The sequence below is a fragment of the Macrosteles quadrilineatus genome, unplaced genomic scaffold, assembly GCF_028750875.1.
Source record: "Macrosteles quadrilineatus isolate MER2022 unplaced genomic scaffold, UCM_ALF_1.0 Scaffold_5__1_contigs__length_97177068, whole genome shotgun sequence".
Taxonomy (NCBI): domain Eukaryota; kingdom Metazoa; phylum Arthropoda; class Insecta; order Hemiptera; family Cicadellidae; genus Macrosteles; species Macrosteles quadrilineatus.
This window is the reverse complement of record NW_026542598.1, coordinates 12,981,784-13,002,341: the sequence shown is the minus strand read 5'-3', so window position 1 is coordinate 13,002,341 and position 20,558 is coordinate 12,981,784. Positions and strand designations below refer to the sequence as shown.

Below are 20,558 nucleotides of genomic sequence, written 5' to 3'. Positions count from 1 at the left end.
TTAGAACTTGAAACCATACACCATAAAATACATTTTATAAACGCATCACTATAAACACAGTTTCTCAACCGAAATAATCACAAATCAATTAAAACAGCCCATAGTTTATTGCCTTATATTACTTTAAAAAAACTAAAATAAAAATCATAGAAACTTCTACATTGGCTTATAGAAAGTTATTGATAGAAACTGCTAGAATATAAAACCTCTTTTTCCTGCAAACTTGATTTTTTCAGTTTACTTTACTAGTATATCATTGTTCACTCACAATCTCTGGACATGCCGACTTGAAGGCATTTCTTGAAGCGGCAGTATTGGCATCTGTTGCGGTTGAGTCGGATGACCAGGCACTTTCCGTCTCGCAGACACCTGTACTCGATCTGTTTTTGAATACTTCTCCTGAAGAAACCCTGCAAACATAGTGGTACGTACAAATCAAGTACAAAATAGCTAACAGAGCTACAAATAGTGTGTTTTGGCATTATCTACCCCCATCTTATATATAGAATTTCACTCCAGTGTGAATACGAGGAGACTGTTAGATCTTGTTTGATTTTTTTTATTCATTGAAATAGTAATAAAAGGTTTATAAATTGCAGCATCAGGAATTGTTGGGTATAATTCCTTTTACTTCTCTGTATATATCTGTATATAGCTGTGCATCTTTCAAAAATTAAATTCAGTCTAACAGAGTCATATCCTACAATTATTGGCTGGCTGTACAGGTTGGCTCAAAACAAACCCCGAAGCAGCCATAAGCCTGCTCTATCAAACCACACAGTAAAGGTTAATAACCAAAAATCATTCTAAAGAGATACGGCACTTAATAATAAAGGTGTACGTATTAAATTTCTCACTTATAACTTAGTTTTTATTGCTGGCGGTGGTGGATCATTGTTATTTCAAGATGAAATGTCTAAAAAAGATAGCTTACAAAATCTAGGCACTAAAAAAATATTTAAAAACTACTTTTGTCTACCAAAGCGAACCTGAAAGGATAACTAATTGCAAGCTGTAGCATGTTTTCTCTCACATTAAACATCATAGTACCGTATCAGCAAGTAAAGGAGAAAATAAGACCTTCTAACTCATTTACTATATTATTCTTGGTAACAAAATGGGCCACAGCTGCTCCATATACATGTAAGTATACTCCAGTATCAAAAAGTTAGTTATTTGTACCATAGACAAATAGAATAAATATTGACCGTCAGCTATGCTGCGGTTAGCATAAGTTCTGGCGTCCACCGCTAGGTTTGCCGTGTAGCTACGGCGCACACCGCTGCAGCGTCTGCTGGTCACTTACGGCTCCTGCGCTCCTCGCCTGCAGCGGTGTGCGCCGTAACTACATGGTACTCCTAGGGGTGGGCGCCGGAACATTCCTTTGACAGTATATATTTATTCTATTTGTCTATGTTTGTACTCAGTTACTCAGCTGCTGACTGCCCATCTCATATTAGCAGGGAACAAATGATAAAGTACCAGTGAATTCTGTGAATTAGCTGGTTACTGTACAGTATTGGAAATTTAAAAGGAAAAATTTAGAATGTTTGTACTGTAAAAATGTTTGTCTGGACTCTGGATACAAGAAAAAGCCTACTCAAAGGGGTCAGAGAGTTCTTAAAAATATATTTGATTTCCTTAGGGTTGATCCAGCAACCTTCTGATAACTTATATAAGTGACTCCTTCCATACCTTGCATCCCTCGCAGGACGTGACCCCGTAATGGTAGCCGCTCGCCTTGTCCCCGCAGACCTTGCACGGAACAAACGACTTGGCCGGGGTGGAGCTGTTGGAGTCTGCCGCCGCGTAGTGTTGTTCTGCAAAAATAAAGATTTCATTATACCTCACTGTATTCAAGTAATGATTTACTAAATGTCTAAATGGAAAATAAATGTTTTCGAAGGAAACATTTAGGTAACTGAAGAGTTACCTAAAATACCCCACGATGCAGCAAACCTGCCGATTAAGCAAACTTAAATTTACCTGGCTGGATTTCTACTAAAATATTCCCTGAAAATTTTCAGATTTATTTCCTATTTAAATAACATTAATTTTAGTGAGTACTTAGGTTTGCTGCTAAGGGGAAGATATTGAGGGGCGTTTTTTATTGTAATGTTGATAGCTTGGTATGAAATAAAACAAAATTTCCAAATTTGGTTAAAATTTATCCATAAACGAGCAAACTGCAACAGTTTATTCTCCATAAGCATAACATGGAAATTTAAAATTTACAATTTTTTAAATTATCTCCGTAACCGTTGGGCTTAAACAACTTTTCAATATACAAATTATTTCTTTTTAACCTCTACAAAATGGTTTGGAGAGACATTATGAAATTTTGTGGTTTTAGAGTCAAAAATGGGAAAAATCTATTTTTAACCCATAAACTCCCGTTCCCATAGTACCATAGATCATGCTGGTTCGCTAACTCATTCAAATGTACCAAATTTCATCACAATCGGATCATTTTTGCTCTCGAGTTATTGCACTAATGGACACATATAGAACAATCCATACTATAAGTAAAGTTTGCCTACAATGATTTAAAAAATGGCTCCTATGATTTCCTCCAAATTGTTTGAAATATCTTATTTTTGGGCTGAAAACAGTATCCATGCCAGGCTCTGTTCTCGCAGAATCATTTTTTTATTAAAAACTTAAAATGAAATTTTAATATTTTAACATTAGTCTTATGAACTGTCAAGTAGCTATGACAGTTTTACGAAAATGTAAACAAATGGATTGTAGTAGAGTGAAAATTTAAAAACGTACGTTTTCATGTCCCTGGCCTTTTACTTCGTAGATACTGGATTTGTAGTTTATAATTATGTGTTTTAATACTTTTTGGGACGGGGGCAACATGTTACACACATTTATTTGGTTTTAAATAGGTTCTAGGTATTTTTTACGTAATTTTAAAGTCTCGAAATTCACGACCATGACGTGTCCCTAGGGTACATTTTCCAACTTTCACGCTGTTTTTAGACTAATTATTCATGCCGAAATATATAAAGCCATATTTTTATGTCATCAATGGTTATTAAACTTACAAAAAGGAGCATATTATAATTTTATTGTCATTGCAAACTGACTACCATGACAAAATAAGTCTGTCCCTCGATTTGGCGTCACGACCATTTGGGAAAAATTTTCAACTTTGGAGCACGACAGTGGCAAGCCTGGCGTCGATGGAGTCAGTTGGTTTTAGAGACTAGTTCGGGGTGTACGTCAGGATTGTAGTGCCGGTCGTTTCGAGTTGAAAGGAGGAATTACAAGATTAATAAAGGAAAGATTGTGTTTTTTGTAATTTTGGTGTGTCCATGACCGTACGTAGTCATTTGATGAAGTAGACATGGTGTTAATTTTTGTTTATAAGATATTTCAATTGCTAGATTAACCTAGAAGTCCACTTTGTATCCTCAAACATGAGGTGCAGGGCTACCGCCAGAACAGAGCCAAATATCACGTAATTTCACGACCAAAGTTTCACGACCATCGCGGGTTTTTTCACGACCAATCCAGCCTTATGGATTATAGTGTGTTTGGTCGTGACAATAACTTTAATATAATTGTAATTTGAACAGTTTAGTTCAATTTAAACACTTATTTTTATTATAACTAACAGTATAATTCAAGGATTGTTTAGAAAGATTTAGATTATTTCAGAAAATTCACGACCGTACCGCTTGTCCCTGACCATCACGTTTATGATTTCTATCATAAAAATTTCAAAAATTAAATTATCGTCATATTTCAATGTTTTATACACAAAAGAAGCACACCTCCTATACAAACATAACGATTTTTCGGGTCTCAGGTAAGTTTTTTCGGAGTTATACAAACTTTAAAAGATATTATTGGCTTTTTTTCAATTTTTTGAGTTTTTTTATTTTTTTCTAGAAAGACCAAATATACCAAAAGCTCAGTGACCTTTTTATTGTATAATGGTCATAAAAGTAAATTAGTTTATAGCAAAACATAGTTATAAAAATAGTATTAACTATTTTTAATATTCATTTAAACGTCTGTTATGGTCGTGACAGGATTTTGTGTTTTTCCACTAAAGATGCTCTTTTTAAAAAAAATACCAAAGATATTGCGTTACCATGGACATTTTATGAAACTTCAAATGTTAATAAAATAAAAATAATAATAAAAGTTTTGAAAAAAGGGGGAAAAAATTTGCAAAGTGCTTTTCCTGAAAACGTACGTTTTTAAATTTTCACTCAGTATATGCTTGTAACAAATCATCTACAGTAACAGTACAGTAGCAAATTACAAAATACAGTACAAAGGAAAAGGGCATTTCTATGAATGCTATTGAGCATTGATTTATTATATAATACATTTGGATTGTATGATGTACTAACCAAAGGGATAATTACGACCTTTCGAAAACGTAAGTGTTTTAACGCAAAACATTATACACTAATATTGAACTAAAAGTCTAAAGGAAAGGCCAAGGACGTTTTTTAGTTTTTCGACGATGCGCCACTATAATTGATTTGTTATTCCACGATCCCGTAATTATAGCTGCGATGTTCCGCGATCCCAGTGACTAACGGCCAACAGATGTTATTGTATCATGAGTTTTTATATTGAAGTTTATAGATTGCTCGACCACATGAAAAAGCTTGTTAAGTAAATTAAGAAGAATGAGTGGATGTCTACCGAAAACGAATTGACTTTACAGCTTAATTAATCGTAGCAAAACTGAAAACATTTGTAGGCTTAAAGGTTTTATTTTTTTTACCTCTTAAACAAATCAACACCCTGGTAACTATATATATATATATATATAACGGACGGTGTTTTTGGCCTCTGGGGACCTCAAAACGAAAAAGTAAATCGGTCCCAGGTCAAGGTCTTACCATGAAACCTACGGTAATAGCTAATTCCCTATATGGGAAATTGGCTAAAAGGAAATATTTCACTGATTGTAGCACGCTATTTAGCTGTTTTCTGCACTCTTACATTTTTCTGCACTCATACTACTTTCCCGCACTCCAGGTTTTTTAACCTAAAAATAGTAAGGTCGGCGAGGTGGTGTACCACAAACACATGTTGGGAGCAGCTGTGCTGTAAGAACTTGATGATCAGCTGTTACACTGTTTTGTTTAGGCTACGTTTTAATACGACAACGAACAATATTCTATGTGCATTGTGTTTTGTGGCAACTTCAGGAAAATGTGTAATTTTAATTAGTGATTATACAGTATACTAGTTATGATAGGAAAGGTAAAATTAAACCTATGTGTTCCAAAACATGTTGCATGAAAAAGTTCAACATAACCCCTCAAACAAGCACCAATACGTAATATCATACATGTCACACGAACGCTTACATAAAATCGCACAATACATAATATTTTCCTTTTTGGTGATTTTATGTACCTTCCTTTATGGTAATATGTTGTATCTCTTTTGTAATGAACATATACAATCTATATATTAATAGGCAAGTATGTTTCTTTAAAACCTTTTTTCTCAACTCATGTACATCGCAGGGAAAATCTACGCATACTAGTAGAAAGATATTTCCCGTAGATGTGCAGAATCCCGCTATAAATTAAATGCTCAAAAATAAGCACAAAAAATTGATTTACAACTAAACAAAAATTAATATTGGCCTTATGGGTTGCTATGCTAGTGACGAAATAACAACGAAATATAAACAGAAAATCAAAACAAGTTAAAGAAATTCCACTCACATGTTTTATTACAGCGTGGAATGAAAATAGAGCGGTCTACACATTCCATATTTCTGGTCGAGTTTTCGACCACAGGACGACCTCTAGTTCAATCGAATCACCAATCTATATATAAAGCCAAAAGTACCCATGAACTTTTGAGAAAACTACAAGTCACACCCCCATAAACCATATACTTAAAATGTTTGTCATGACGAGAAACCTTGCGCAAAATTATCCATTATTTCATAAATTGCCCTATAAGGACGTAATTGCTTTCCAAAGGGAACTTAAACCGTTTGTTTATTTCATCTTAACTTAACCAATCAATAGTTTTATTAATACTAATGTAGTAAAACGGGGTGGAGCCCGTGGGTAACAGCTAGTTAACCATAATATCCTTTCCTATCATAAACTAATTCCATGCTCTCCATCTTTGCTACAACGGAGAAACTATTCTTCACTTTCATGCGGCCCGTAGACGTTTCTTTTAGAAGAGTTTTACTTTCATTTAGCGCGCTATAGATTCACAAATAATGTTTGCATCTTTTAACAGCATAACAGCGTAGTACGAAATATTATAAGAATTGAAGGTTTGTAAACCTGGTATAAGTCTTTAACAGGCACAATGCTATGTATTTTATGGAGTTTTATGAGTGTAGACTCGTTCACTGACCAAGAGCAGCTTTCGATTTGCAGTTTCATCATTGACTATTGGATACTGAAGGTGTCATTTATGATCAATGATCATGGAAAGTTGTGTCTGTCTAGTATCAAACAATTAATTGGCACTTTTCTCGTGGTCAAATCTACTCCCTTCATATTACCAGTTGAGTACTATAGTAACTTCAGCTACCTGACTATACAACTACTCAGCAAATGACAATGAAATAAACAAATTAACCAAACATTGAGTACCTTCGTGTAGCCTGTCTAGAAGTGAAGGTTTATGAACCAGGAGTTGAGAGCAATAGCTGCGTAGTAGACCAGTAGACGTACCGTTAGCTGGGCACAAAACACTACACCGAGGTAACTCTCGACTCTGACACGGCGACTGCGCAGTACCACAGTATTGCAGTACTTTCACCATAGTCACAGTCACACCAGGGTGATGATTGTCTTAGCAAACTGACACTCCAACGACACTACTTAGACTACAACAGTGTAACCGTATCCTGGCTGAGTTTGTAGAGTGAATCGTAAGAAGAATTTAAAGTATTACCTCAAGTTTTAATTTAGTCCATCAACAAGTACTAAGGTAGACATAATTATTGTGTTTTAGACCAGGATGACGTTTGTGACTTTCAAAATTTTTTAAGTATTTTTGTGTTGTCAGATGGTCTAACAAAAATTGTTACAAAAAAATTATCATTTTTACGTGCATACTTAAAGACACTAAAGTGTTACTGCAACATGAAATTTAACTTCTTATATTTTAGGGAAGGGGGTCTTCCCCTCGTCCAATCTATAGTCCATATTTTGTAGGATAACATCAGTAATTTGATAGCCCAATTGCAAATGGCATCGGCCCCAGAACCTTACCCATCTTTCCGGGTTTGCAATGAAGAGGTTTGCAATAGTAATAGTTATGACGAAGCAGACAAAACTTCAAAATACTGTGAGCAAAGTAAAACGAGTTTGCAAATCAAAATCTATGTTCTCCCGTGGAAGAGTTGATTAAAAAAATCTTGTTGACATCCCCCTGACTATCAACATCCATTTACTTTAAGGTCGAAAGTACATGACTATATTTTATCTTTTGTTTTTCATACAACTATGTAGCTCTGAGACTTAGATTTTAATTAGATTTGGATTAGATTTTAACAAAGCTGACATATTTGACACGATGGCGCGTATTTCAAGGCGAAGATGAACAATGAATGTTGAAGTTGAATGAATGAGATGCAAGTTTACAATAATGTATCCTTTCAGTTATTATTCAAAAATGTGTCAGAATAAAAAATATGTATTTTACAACGAAATTCTCTTTCGTAGGCTCAACTGAATCAAGCTCTGTTTTGGCGTTTTACACTATAACGCTGTAATTAATCTACAGCATGGGAGCAGAATGCACATTACAGGTTAAGTGTAAGAGAGGGCCATGTGGCCCTAACTAAATAAATCATTTTTTTTCATTTCATTTTCATTTTCAGAATGTCTCAGAATGTTTATTGTGTCTCACAGCAGAATGTTGAACTGTTTTACGCGGCGGTGTCCAGAGATACAAACCCTGACCCAAGACAGATTTCTAACGTCAAAGTAAAGTGTTCAGAAAAAATCTCTAATAATACACTTGGCCGATATTTGCTTATATTGTTTCAAGTGACACAATTATTTTTTCAAAATGTTTTTAAGAGATTTAGTTGGTTTAAAAAACTGAAGTAGTATGATTTTACTACACCACAAACTGCGGTCTCAAGTGTGCAAAGAGAGAGTACTATTTTTCACTTTCAATAACCTTTCGATTAACACACTTGAGTTGAAAACGTTCAGAAATAATCAGATGTTGTACGAACTACTTAATCCCACTATTCTTAAACAATTTCTTATTAATCAGAGTCTAATGAAATCAGAAATTATATTGGGAACAATCTTTGAATAATTCGTTCAAATCTTTCACGAATTCTTTGTACACTTAAAGGGGCCCAATTTCAATTGTAAGTGTTTCAAAACCTTATGAAAAGAATTCCCCAAAATATTTAAGTACTGCATGTTATGCTTACCTACTACATGAAATCAAACAGTCGTATCATAGTGAGATTATTTTCATTGTAATTATATTTTTCTTATCCCAGCCATCATTGTATCTAGTCAAGAAAACCTATATAGGTAGCATATTTTTTATATTGAAATCCTTTCCAACTTTTTCGTTTGTATTACTGTCGTCAGTATCAATGCATACGGATAAAATAAAAATTGTTTCAAGATGACGTCATCAAGTAGACGAACATTCATATTCTGTGACTATATAAATTTGCTTTGTGTATGCCTGGTGCTAGAACTAATCGCATACTATTTCGCAGCCTTGTAAAATGAAAAAATAAATAAAATAATATCAGAAATAAGGTTTGGAATACTATATGAATGGACGGATAAAGCAAATTGCTACAATGGTGTTCAACATCAAGATGATGGGTAGATGATTTATGGGTACGCCGAAATACTGATGATGATATTCGCGGGGGGGAGGGGGGGTAACTGGTTTGGCGGGCGATGAACTCGCGGCACGACCAGCCCAAAACGTGTTACCGAACTCTCCTACACCGCCGAGGATAAAAACCGACTTGCCAAACTGAGCAATAGGGACTGAGCACTGGGGAATCTCTATGCAAAATCCGGGACATTTTAGATAACTGTAGAATGAGATAGTGTGATATAGGTATAATAGAAAGGAATTGAGACCACATGTCAGCAGGATGATTAAAAAAATGCAAAATATAATATTTAAACATTTTTTTGCAAATTTTAAACTAGAAGAACGATGTATTTTCAAGGCAAAGGAAGTAAATAAGACCAATTTTGTTGTATTGTGAGTAATGGTGAGATGAATATTGTGGTAGAGAGTCGGACACTTTTTTAATTGTATGCTTTCATTTCGACTTCTTGATTGAAAACCCTTTTTTGCTGGTTATTTTTGTGGCTTTTGAAATATATAAAACGTTAAATTTATCACTTAATGTTTGAACAACAATTAACTTTTAAGGTAATAAAAGGTATAATCAACTAAACTTACAGGAGTGATCTAACATTATGCTACTTAATGATCCTGGTAAGAACACTTTCGTACATGAATCATTTGTATCCTCACCCTCACCCTTGCACATAAGTTCGATTCTAATTATTAAGATGGGCCATAGTAAATATGTTAATGATATAACCTAAACCTTTATGAGATCACACAATAAAAGGAGACAGCAAAATGTTTTGGATTTGATTCGTAGCTAGGATTAGAGAACTTCTGGCCGTCCGTGCGTTGAAGTCTCCAAACGTACAAAAACAATATACACCATACATACAAGTAGTTATGTACATGAAGTAGGTGCAATCTTTGGTATAATGAAACCTGGCATTAAGTAAATAAAAAAACACCAAACACATAGTTATTTTCTTGTACCGAACATGTCTTTTCCTCTCCCAAACACACATTTTCCTGCCCCAAAAGTTAGGATCGGATTTTGCTTAACATTAGCGCAAATGTGTTTATTTTTTACCATAATAAACTGTATGAAATGTTTTGATTGATAGTAAAATTATTATTAACATAATTTAAAAACTGGCGTACGTTTTGATTTTAAACGTGTTTCTTAAGACATCTAAAACCTTTTGCAGTAGTTTTTCAGATATGTTAGACGTTTTCAAATATATAAGCAAACCATCGTAGAGTTTCCATTTGTTTTGAAAATTCTATACCCGTTCACATGCTTAAATAATAAATTGTAAAGCCATAACACGTTTGCTAAAAAACTAGAGTGTGATGTATTAAATAATAAAAATAAAAGTAGTCTATTGCACCCTAATAATTCAAATAATTTGATTTTTAAAAGTAGAACAAAAACAAAAAACTTAACTCATTTAACGAAATTAACAACCTATGCCACTGTGGTTACTGAGTTATCTTCATCATTTTAAAACATTTCCGTTATTTTTCCAAATTAATCTTAAGAAGTATAACAGAACTATAACAGTTTTACAAACACTACGAGAAACTCTATGTACGGAATAGGTGCTATAACATACGATTATCTAATAATTTTGAAAGCAGTTTCACTAGAATACCATCTTGTATATATTACAACAATTTTGGTTGGACTTACATAATACAGTATGTGACACAGGCATTTCTTCACGTTAGCAGACACTGTTCATAAATACACATATGCCATTTCATCATTCTCTTTATTTAGAATCAATGCTATTTATTTTTTAGTTACCTACTACTAAAATCCAATAGTCAATGCTAAAACGTAAATTGTTAAAAAATTACAACATAAATACATTTAAAATAAACGGTATCAGCAATCTGACACATACTTTCTCCCATAAGCTTGTCAACAACCTTTAACATGGAATGGGTAAGCAGAGGAAGTAGGCCTAACTATGATATTTTATAGGGAAAATCACAAAAGTTGCAGTAACTTTTGAACCGTAATTGTTACAGCAATAGGGGAGTTGCACTATTTTGTTTGGAATTAATTATAAAGAATAACTTCTTGATCAGCAGAATTATAAGGACCATAACAAATTAATTTTAATCAATATAGGGGGTTTTCCTAAAATCTGACTTTTGATATTTCAAAATCTAGTTACAACAACAGCAGCAATTAAAATACCAAAACCCCCTTTCTTAGATAATCTATATTAGGCCTTTTGCAAATTGCAATAATTTGTTGTATACCGTGTGTCATAGCGTTGAGGATGTGGTACGTATTTGTAGACTATACCTTCAGTTATTGTAGGTTAGACATTGAACTATTTTATAACGAAGATTAACGGGATCTATCCAAAGAATTGTACTTAAATAAACTAAATGATGTACAAAACGAGTTCCGTTGGATTATGATTTTGCTGAGTAACCATTGCACAATACGGAGTTGCATAATTCCCTTTGCATACAGTCCCGTCGGCGTGCGTGCATAAGGTCATGTGGTTAGCACTTTCAGGCATGAGTTAATGGCTTCATCAATAAGTAAAGATTCGATATATCATCTCATATTAAATACTTTACCCAGTTGTGGAATCTTTTGTAACCTTCTATCATTTAGAACTATCATCCAAGCGGATTTATCATATCCAAACATCTAGGTATGGTATTAAGCATCGGAAAATCCTAACCTCTTTTACATAGCATACATATTTAATTTAGCTGGTAAATATGTAGAGATTTTAGAAATCAGTTTTCTACGCCTAAGGTTATTGTATATCACGCCTCACATTGTGCTGGTTTATAAAATTACATAGCCTCTTTGATGGACCATTAACAGAGTATATCATCTAATTCAAAATTGTTTGCGAAACATTGTGAACGTGTTCTGTTGGCTGTAAACCAAATCAGACACAACGACTAACGAATCGTAAACATTAGTGCATCCAGCAGATTTAAATGGATATTACAGCTTCAGTTAGAACAACTAACATATTCCTACAAAAATATAATAGTTCAAGTAATTTAGTACGTAAATAACCCAGCTAAACTAACCTGAATCACTATCCTGTTGCAGGGAGTGCATAGAAACCGCGGCATGAGGCGCGCCGCTGCGGAGAACGTAAACAAATGCAGCAAACCAGAGAGAAAGCGGGGCCCAATGAGCGAAAGTTGATTCACGATTTGAACTTATCGAGCTTGCTTACCATATATTGCGGGAAGAAAGTTGCAGGACTCCCAGCTGTCGCAGAGTAGTGTTCCTGTTAGCCATTATCACGATAGGTTCGCCACTCATGAAAGGTTAGGTGTGGACTATCAACTACCTATATCTGAGAGAATGGCAAAGGCGAGATAGGAACATGCAGAAAAGGGATGGAGCGATTTGGCGTTGGTGTCATGGATGATGGGAAGCTGAATCAAAATGGAGCAAATGACACTGTTGTAGTGTTGGTGAAACAAATGATAGGAACATGATGAGCTGAGAAGGAGGAATCGACACAATTTAGCCCTTGTACAATAAACGGATGATAGGGACAGGATAAACTGAGTTGGAGGAAATAGCAATGGTAGGTCTGATGCATGGTAGGAACATGCTAAACCGAAATTAAGCCAATGGCAATGCTTTAGTGTTGGTTTCGTTATGTTTCAGTCCAGGGAGCTGAAACCACACTGGACTGAGGCTGTTCTAGGATCATGTCCTCTTCAGTGTACTAAATGATAGTGTACTGTGGCACCGTACAGAATAAGTAGGGAGACATTATGATAGATAGGAACATGGTGAACTTGAATAAAGGCAATGGCAATATTTGAGTGATGGTGTGGTGCAATGAATGAAAGGAAAGTGTCAAATATAAATAAAGAAAATTACATTGCTTTACTGTTGGTGGAGTGGGATTATAGGAACATGCAGATGCTGAACTGAGATGAAACAAATTGAAAGGTTTTGGTGTTAGTGTTGGATTATATCATAATGGGAGTATACTGAACCGATATGAAGAAATTTGAATGGCATTTGGGGTAATGCACGAACACGGAGCAAAATGCCTTGATAGTGTCAGTGTTCATAAATTACATGAACGCGTTGAATCAAGATGGGCCACAGCAAATGAATTAGGGTTATGGTGTAGTTATTGATATGATCATCAATCACTAAAGAAGCGAAAAAATACATAAAGAAAATTTAACATTCACCAATGCTTAGGAAAGATAATACTGTTCCAACCATCGACATTCGCCATTTGCCCTCTACACAGATTAAGACGGATCAAACTATTTCATGAGGTTTTGTTATTGCTTTAAAGACTAAACTATACAACTGTATAAGTACAACGACTGAATAATTTCACTGCAGAAATGAAAGTAGATCTCCCAGTCACAGAATAGCATATTCTTAAACTGAGGGGCAAACTCAGAGAGTAGGGAAGGACACTTAATGGGTATTTATCATTTTAAGTTGAACATTATGTGTAAGCCAATTAATGTCTCCAAGTTATTGCAGTAGGCCTACTCGCATCGATATTCAGTAATTAATTGATCACTTAATTTTTGTTGTGATTGTACTTTTCACGCATGCCATTTGCTTATCATTGTAACTGTCACGAGACAATTTAACTCTTGTCAATTATACATTATAAATCATCGTACTTCCCCTATATTATTGATAACGTTTTATTTTTAATAATCCATATATAAATCCCAAAGTACCCATTAATTTTGAGAAAACTACAAGTCACACCCCCATACACCATATACTTAAAAATATTCGTCATGACGAGAAACCTTGCGCAAAACTACGCATTATTTCATAAATAGCCCTTAAATACCATAATTCCTTTCTATAGGGAACTCTCCTTTGTTAAAAATACCCCAACTGTACTTATTTGTTTGTTATTCTTTCAATTAATACCTTATTAAAATCAATACCTTATTAAAATCAGGTGTGATTATTTGTTTGTATTTATGTATTCTATTTGTTTACTTCAGCTTAACCAATAGTTTGATTAGGAAGTCAAACGGGGTGAAGCCCATGGGTAACAGCTAGTCTGTGTAGTTTTTTTCATTTTGTCGCGAAAATGTTTCCAACCTCAATTATTAACTCTAGTCCGTGTCTACAATAGGATATTGAATTTGTTTGATTCACCATTGATATCTTAAACACAGCTCAGGATTGATGAAACGTAACATTAACATAACAATAGCCTATCGTTTTAGAAAAAAATGTAAAATGGGATGTCAATGAAAAGGGAGCGGGGTTTCATTGTTGTCAGACATTTACTGATTATCCAGCGCCTAACCACGGTTAGCTGCTTTTAGCTGGGAATGCACTCAGATTTAATTAAACCCAGCAAATTACCCATCATTTCAGGGCGTTGTAACTATCGTATTGAAGAAACCTACTCTAAATATTCTGTCTGCCACCTATTCACTTGAACTTGAAACCTTTTAGCTAATATCCCTATAGGGAAGTAGCTATTACCGTAGGTCTCATGGTAAGACCTAGGCCCGGGACCGATTTACTTTTCCATTTTGATGTCCCCAGAGGCCAAAACACCATTCGTTCAAATTGTTATATATGTATATATTTTGATAAAATTGGGTTTGAAGGTGTAAGGCAGGATAAACTTAAATGAGTTCGCGATCCAGCATGATCGGACCATGGGAACAGGGTTTTATGGGGTAAAAATTGGGTTTTCTCATTTTCGACCCTAAACCACAAAATATCCCAATTTTTCTCAAAACCTTCTTAAAGAGCTTAAAAAACAAACAATTCAGTTTATCTAAGTGTTTTTGTACGGTTATTGGTTACGGAGAATAACTAAAAAAAAATTGAAATTTTAAAATTCCCATCTTATTCTTATGGAGAATATTGTAAAATGTTGTAGTTTGCTTGTTTATGGATATATTTTGATCAAACTTGGCAAATATATTGATTTTATACTAAGCTATAATTATTTTACTTAAAAACACACTTTATTAGTTTCCTTGTAGCAGCAAACCTAGGTACTCATTATACCTAAATGTTATTGAAATAGATCAATTGAAAATCAATTCAGCCAAATGGAAATTCACTTAGACGGCAGGTTTGCTGCGGCGGGGGTATTTACCATGACATTCATCATTGGTTCCGGAAGTTCAAAGTGCATGTGCAAACGTCATTTTCCGCGTATGGCGTAACGTGTGCAGAGGGCAATCAGGAGAGAGGAAAGACATTGGCAAGGAAATGGAGGAAAGTGCGAGAGAAACCGAGGATTGGGAGGAGAGGGGAAACAGACGAGGAGAGAGAGGGAGAGAGGGAATGTTGCGGTCCTGCCGAGGTCTACGTCCTCAACAACCTTCTTCTTCTTCGCCAGGCTCCGCTTCCGCCAGATTATCGCTCTTATCACATTTAAAATTTCCGGTGATCATATTATTGGTTTTATTCCGAGGAAGAGAGCTAGTTACATTTGCATAAGTGCAACCGATTAAGTACTAATTAACAATTAAGGTTTTTAGCTCAAGAAACCATCTGCATTGTGATTGTCTTACAATCACGACGATTTATTGGCAAGGATAAGTCTTTTGGGATAGGTCTAAACCCAAAAGAAACCAAAGGAACCCAAGGAAAGGTCTAGATGGACCATTAAACTCTGACATTGAGTAATGTTGTGTAACAGAGCCCAGAATGCTATAGTCGTATAGTTGATTTCAACCACATTTCCAAGATGTATTTACCTACTTTCTTTAGTAAAAATAAATAATAATAAAATACACAGTTTGAGACCACCAAAAGACAATAACACAGTTTTCACCGACAATCGTCTGGACTCTATAAGTAATGTGTAGGAAGCTGTCGTCATTTATTTCATTTCAAAATATGAATCTTTAATTCCCAACAGCTATATGTTTTTCAACCCAATAAGGGAAGAAATCTTATTACAGTTTCAATACTCACACTATGTGTGCATTATTATTTGCTTCCGAAAATTGTTTTCACTATCAAATAAGACGTGTTTGTTGTCTACCCCCACGGTTGCCAGTTTAAGCCTTAAAGTTTGAAACACTTTATGAGGGTTCTAAGTTAGGCCCAATGTTTGGCTTAATAAATGATTATGGCAAAATATCGAGTGTATTGGTCCATATAAAAAACTTAAACGCCTAAAAACGTTAATAACAAGTAAATGTCGTTCACTTTCATCTTAAACCAATCACCTAAGACTTTCGGCGTCGTCGTTCAATAGGTAATTTATTTTAATGCCAATTGCTCGCCATCATAATCACACTGGCTACTTTATTATGAATATGTATTTTTTTAGATTTCGGCATTTATAATCAATGTTAAATCTACTCAACGATTCTTCTCAAATTCATTCTTTACCTCTACTTCCCCAATGTGTGGGATGCAGCACGTTTACCAAATATCACAACCAATATTCATAGCAGTTTCAACGAGATTTAACAAGAATAATGAATTAGTAGTTCAATTATCAGGCATAAATAAACTCGTGCCTATAAGATATTTGTCAGCACTTCGAGAAATTAACATGAAACTAATTTAAATCCGGCGAGAAGTCCTAACAGAAATAACTACGACGAGGAAATGGAACGATGCTGGGAGGGAATACTTGGCTGGAAACCGGTTTGAAACTGATCATAAAGACTGCCTGAAGAGAGAGTTATAATCAAAGATCGGAGGAGATTAAGTCAAATTTATCGGTGGGGGGAGTAAAGAAAATGAGGGGAGTGATAGTGTACGCAAGCGTGGCTTCTAGCTCTAGAAGGAGTTGGCGTTGAATAAGGCTAAAAGTACCTAACATGATATTTACACCCTTCATATTGAGATATAATTTACAATAATGAGTGTTCCGGATATACTGTATTTATCTCCTCCTGTTGGTGGAAGGTATCTATATAAGCAACCCCAATCCAAATAGGTCCCAGAAACATGATGCTCGACCCAAGAAGTATTCTAGCGGACAGGCCTCTTTAAAAATAAGATTGTTGCAGGCCTCTTCGACCCCAAACATCTCTTTTTTTATCAGCGTCATTGGTTTCATGAGAAAAATACTTTTTATTTCTACCTTGGTGGTATTGCCTGAACTCCGGCATAACCTAGGAATTCAATTTAGTTACTTTGGTCAGGCTTGCTTCTCAAATTAGCGTTAGGGAGAATTAACAAATCGTGCTCATTTTGGCATTGATTTTATAATATATCCTGTTAACTAAACTATAGTATAGTCTAGTACAGGAACTACTTCACTCCATCTGATAATCTAAACAATTGTATTGCTTCCTCAATGTGAACTAGATTATTTATCCCTTCGAACCGCAAAGGAATGCCAAAGGGAACTTTCAATAATTGTCTATGCGAGCATAAACTCGACAAACACACAACTGAAAGCTAAACTAACATGTACTGTGACTACTGTGTGCAGCTCATGAGGAGGTCATCTGTGGGAGAGATCTATAAATGACTCTATTCTATCTATAAACGTATACCTATAAACAGTAGATGTCTCCTCTCGGGTGGAAGTTGACAGAATTGGTAATTTATGTATGAGTTGCATTTCTAATCGATGCACTTATTTACTCATATAAGTGCTTGTCAATGTAAACCTGTTTTAATCATCATGTCTATGTGAGATGAGGGAAGGACATGATAAAAATTCGCATAATTCAATCAATTGATAATTCCTCTAGCTAAGGTTGAAAAATAATTTGTTTACGAAAATAAATTCTGTTAATGTGACACATAATGGCTCTTTTACACAGGTTATTATTACAAGTTGTTTTTAACAATTACACGATCAACTGTGTAGAAGGGGTTCTAGTTATAAAAAATCCTACAGAATATCAAACAAATGTTTTTGTAAACAAATATTGTCTAGAAATCACCCGGTTTTTTTTAAAAGGGTTTATTGTAATGAAGAATTTAACTAGGTCTATCCAACCCTACACTAAAAACATAAAAATCGACAAAATTTACGTTAAGATTTCTTGATTCCCTTATGCTTTGCCTATAATGAAAAGAACTTTCATAGTGTTGAAGGTAGCAATTTCAGCAAATAAAAGATATTTCTAAGGGCGTTTCTCGATGGAGATCTTTGAAAGAGTTTTAACCTTCAGTGCCCCGCTGTAGCGCGTAAAATTGCATTGACTGATACAGAATGTTCATGTGTTCGCTTAAATATTTTACCTACGACAGTTAGCCTTTTCAATTCAGTTTTTAGAATTGAAAAGATTCACTTAACATTATTGTTTACTTACTTTACAATATTGTTTTGTTACTTTACAGTGAAAGTTTGGACCAATGAGGTTTAAGATTTGAGAGAAAAGAAGTAAAAGTGTAATACTTCGAACTTCAACTTATCGGCTGTTAAGACCAATTTAATTGATTAAACAATGAGTGATTGGTTGGGACAACATGTCATTCAGTGGCAATGAGCGGATAAAAACGAAACCATAACCTCTCTTAGAAGTTATGAGAGGTGTTTTTTAATTATTAAAAATTGTCGTAGGTAAAGTAGTGTACGCAACCCACTAATAGCCTTGCGCGATCGTTGCGTACCTATAACTTACAATAATTTACTAGATACAGGGCGAAAAAAGTCCTGGGACGGTTCAATATTTCAAAAAGTAATAAAAATAGAGCTTTAAGACTTGGTACACGTACACTGTTACTGGGCATTACAATCATTTTAACATATTATTCAGTGATGTGGTGGAACGGTCCGCTAGGATTCAGATGAAAATCTTAAATGTAAGCATAGGTTGTTATGTATATCAAATTAATTAAAGGTCTCTGTTGGTAAAATACAGTTTTTTAGTAAAGGACTTTCTTCCATCCTGTATAAAAAAATATTTATTACTAGAGGTCGTCCAATGGTCGAAAACTCGACCAAAAAAATGTAATGTACAGAGTTCTCTATTTCCACCCCACAATGTAAATAAAACATTTGATTTGGAATGGCTTCCATTTGTTTTGATTTTCTGTTTATATTTCGTTGTTTGTCAACAGGTAATCTTCTATATAAATAAAATTAGAGTTTTGTCTGTACATTGCTCAGAATTATATATTTTTAGGTTATTTTTACGTTTCATACATTAAAGAAGCAGAAACAAGTCTTATCTCTATTTCTGTCTGTCTGTCTGTAACACTCAAGATGGCATTTTACGCAATCTTCTCCGTGAAAACAAGAGTACCTATCAAGATCCAAGCCATTTTAATGTATTCACTGGATTGCCAAGAGTGTATTTAGTGATTAAAATATGGCCTCACTACTTTGTAAATAAAATTACAGACGTTCAAAAATGCAGTTTTGTGCGATTTTTGTCCAATTTTCGTTCAATTTTTATCACATAATCGTCTATGAAATAACGAAAAGCTCTTCGGATCAAGATTATTTTTTCTAGCTGTCACTGATATGTTTACAAATGTTGTTTACGAATACCGCAACCATTTCCTATCACGTTTTGATAGCAAATCCCAACCATGTGAGATTAAAAACGTTTTTCTTACATAACGGATTTAATTAATCGCAAGTGCAATATCATAGTGTAACCGTAAATGAAATTAAATAACTAGGCATCATCCAGGTCAGGAACCAGAAATTCTTTGTGTATAAAATTGTTTTTGAGTTTTGATAACCAGAAAAAAAGACCTTGAATCAGTGTAGTATATGGCTGGGACACTTAATGATCGTCGCCAATAGCTTACAAACAAGGTTTCCACTCATTGACGGCGCTTCAATGGCGATTGTGTAAAGTGTAAAGTCAAAAATTATAACTGCAGAGGGTGATTGTAACAAAGAGGTTTACGGATGATGCTAAACTCGCTTGTCCAATGTGTCACTTTCTGTTTCTACTCACAGTGAAATGCAATCGCTAGACCATACAGCAAATAGGCCCATAGCCCATCTCTTGGGTACGTACGCCTACCTATTTATTCATGTAACAACCTTTTCGACGACGATCCTTGATACCAGTACTTTTCCATAGAATACACGGCCTACCTACTTATGAAATAAAATTACAAATGTCCAAAAACCCAACATTGTGTGATTTTTAACACATTAAACTGACTACTATAAGATCCCCGTCGTAGAACGGGCACACAGCTAGTTTAAACTGAGCAGCAACAAAAAGCTGTGAAGGTATTAAAGAATTTTGCCAGCTGTTTCAACTAAACAAGTTGGTTCTATGATATTATTTACCATTAAAAATTTACAAGGTTTACCAACAGGGAGCGGCACAATTTTTTCATTTAATACAACAGCTAATTTAAACTAAGCAGCAACAAAAACCTGTGATACACAATTAGAACTGTCAAAGTACGATTGTTTACAGATATGTTTATGTTTTTTATTTGACTAGAGGTCGTCCAGTGGTCGAACACTCGACCAAAAACATGTAATGTATTTATGTTCTGTATTTCCACCCTACGCTGTAATTAAAAAATGTGTTTGGAATTTCTTCCATTAGTTTGATTTTCTGTTTATATTGCGTTCTTATTTCGTAACCAGAATGGCAACCCTTAAGATACATGTTATTTTTTTAAATTTTAAATTCATTTTTTGCTCTTAAGCTTCTTCTTGAGCTTAAACCTCTTTAATCCGAACCCCCGTAATCCGAACGTCCACTAATCCGAACACCTCATTGCTTTACTTTATACACAGTACAGTAGTTCTACATTGTATACTGTATTTAATGTACAGTACTGTTTATTCACCATGTTTACTACTGTATTA

General features: G+C 34.6%; 1 protein-coding gene across 2 annotated transcripts in view; it reads right to left on the bottom strand.

The window, feature by feature from the left end:
- Positions 1-20,558, bottom strand: part of LOC128994389 (ecdysone-induced protein 78C-like) — a 41,872-nt gene that overhangs the window by 8,697 nt on the left and 12,617 nt on the right. For both annotated transcript variants that reach the window (XM_054418929.1, XM_054418928.1), the window contains 2 exons: positions 1,696-1,820; positions 269-410 (listed from right to left, as the gene is read on the bottom strand). In XM_054418929.1, coding sequence (XP_054274904.1) covers positions 269-410; positions 1,696-1,820 — 267 coding nt within the window. The remainder of the gene's footprint in view (positions 1-268; positions 411-1,695; positions 1,821-20,558) is intronic.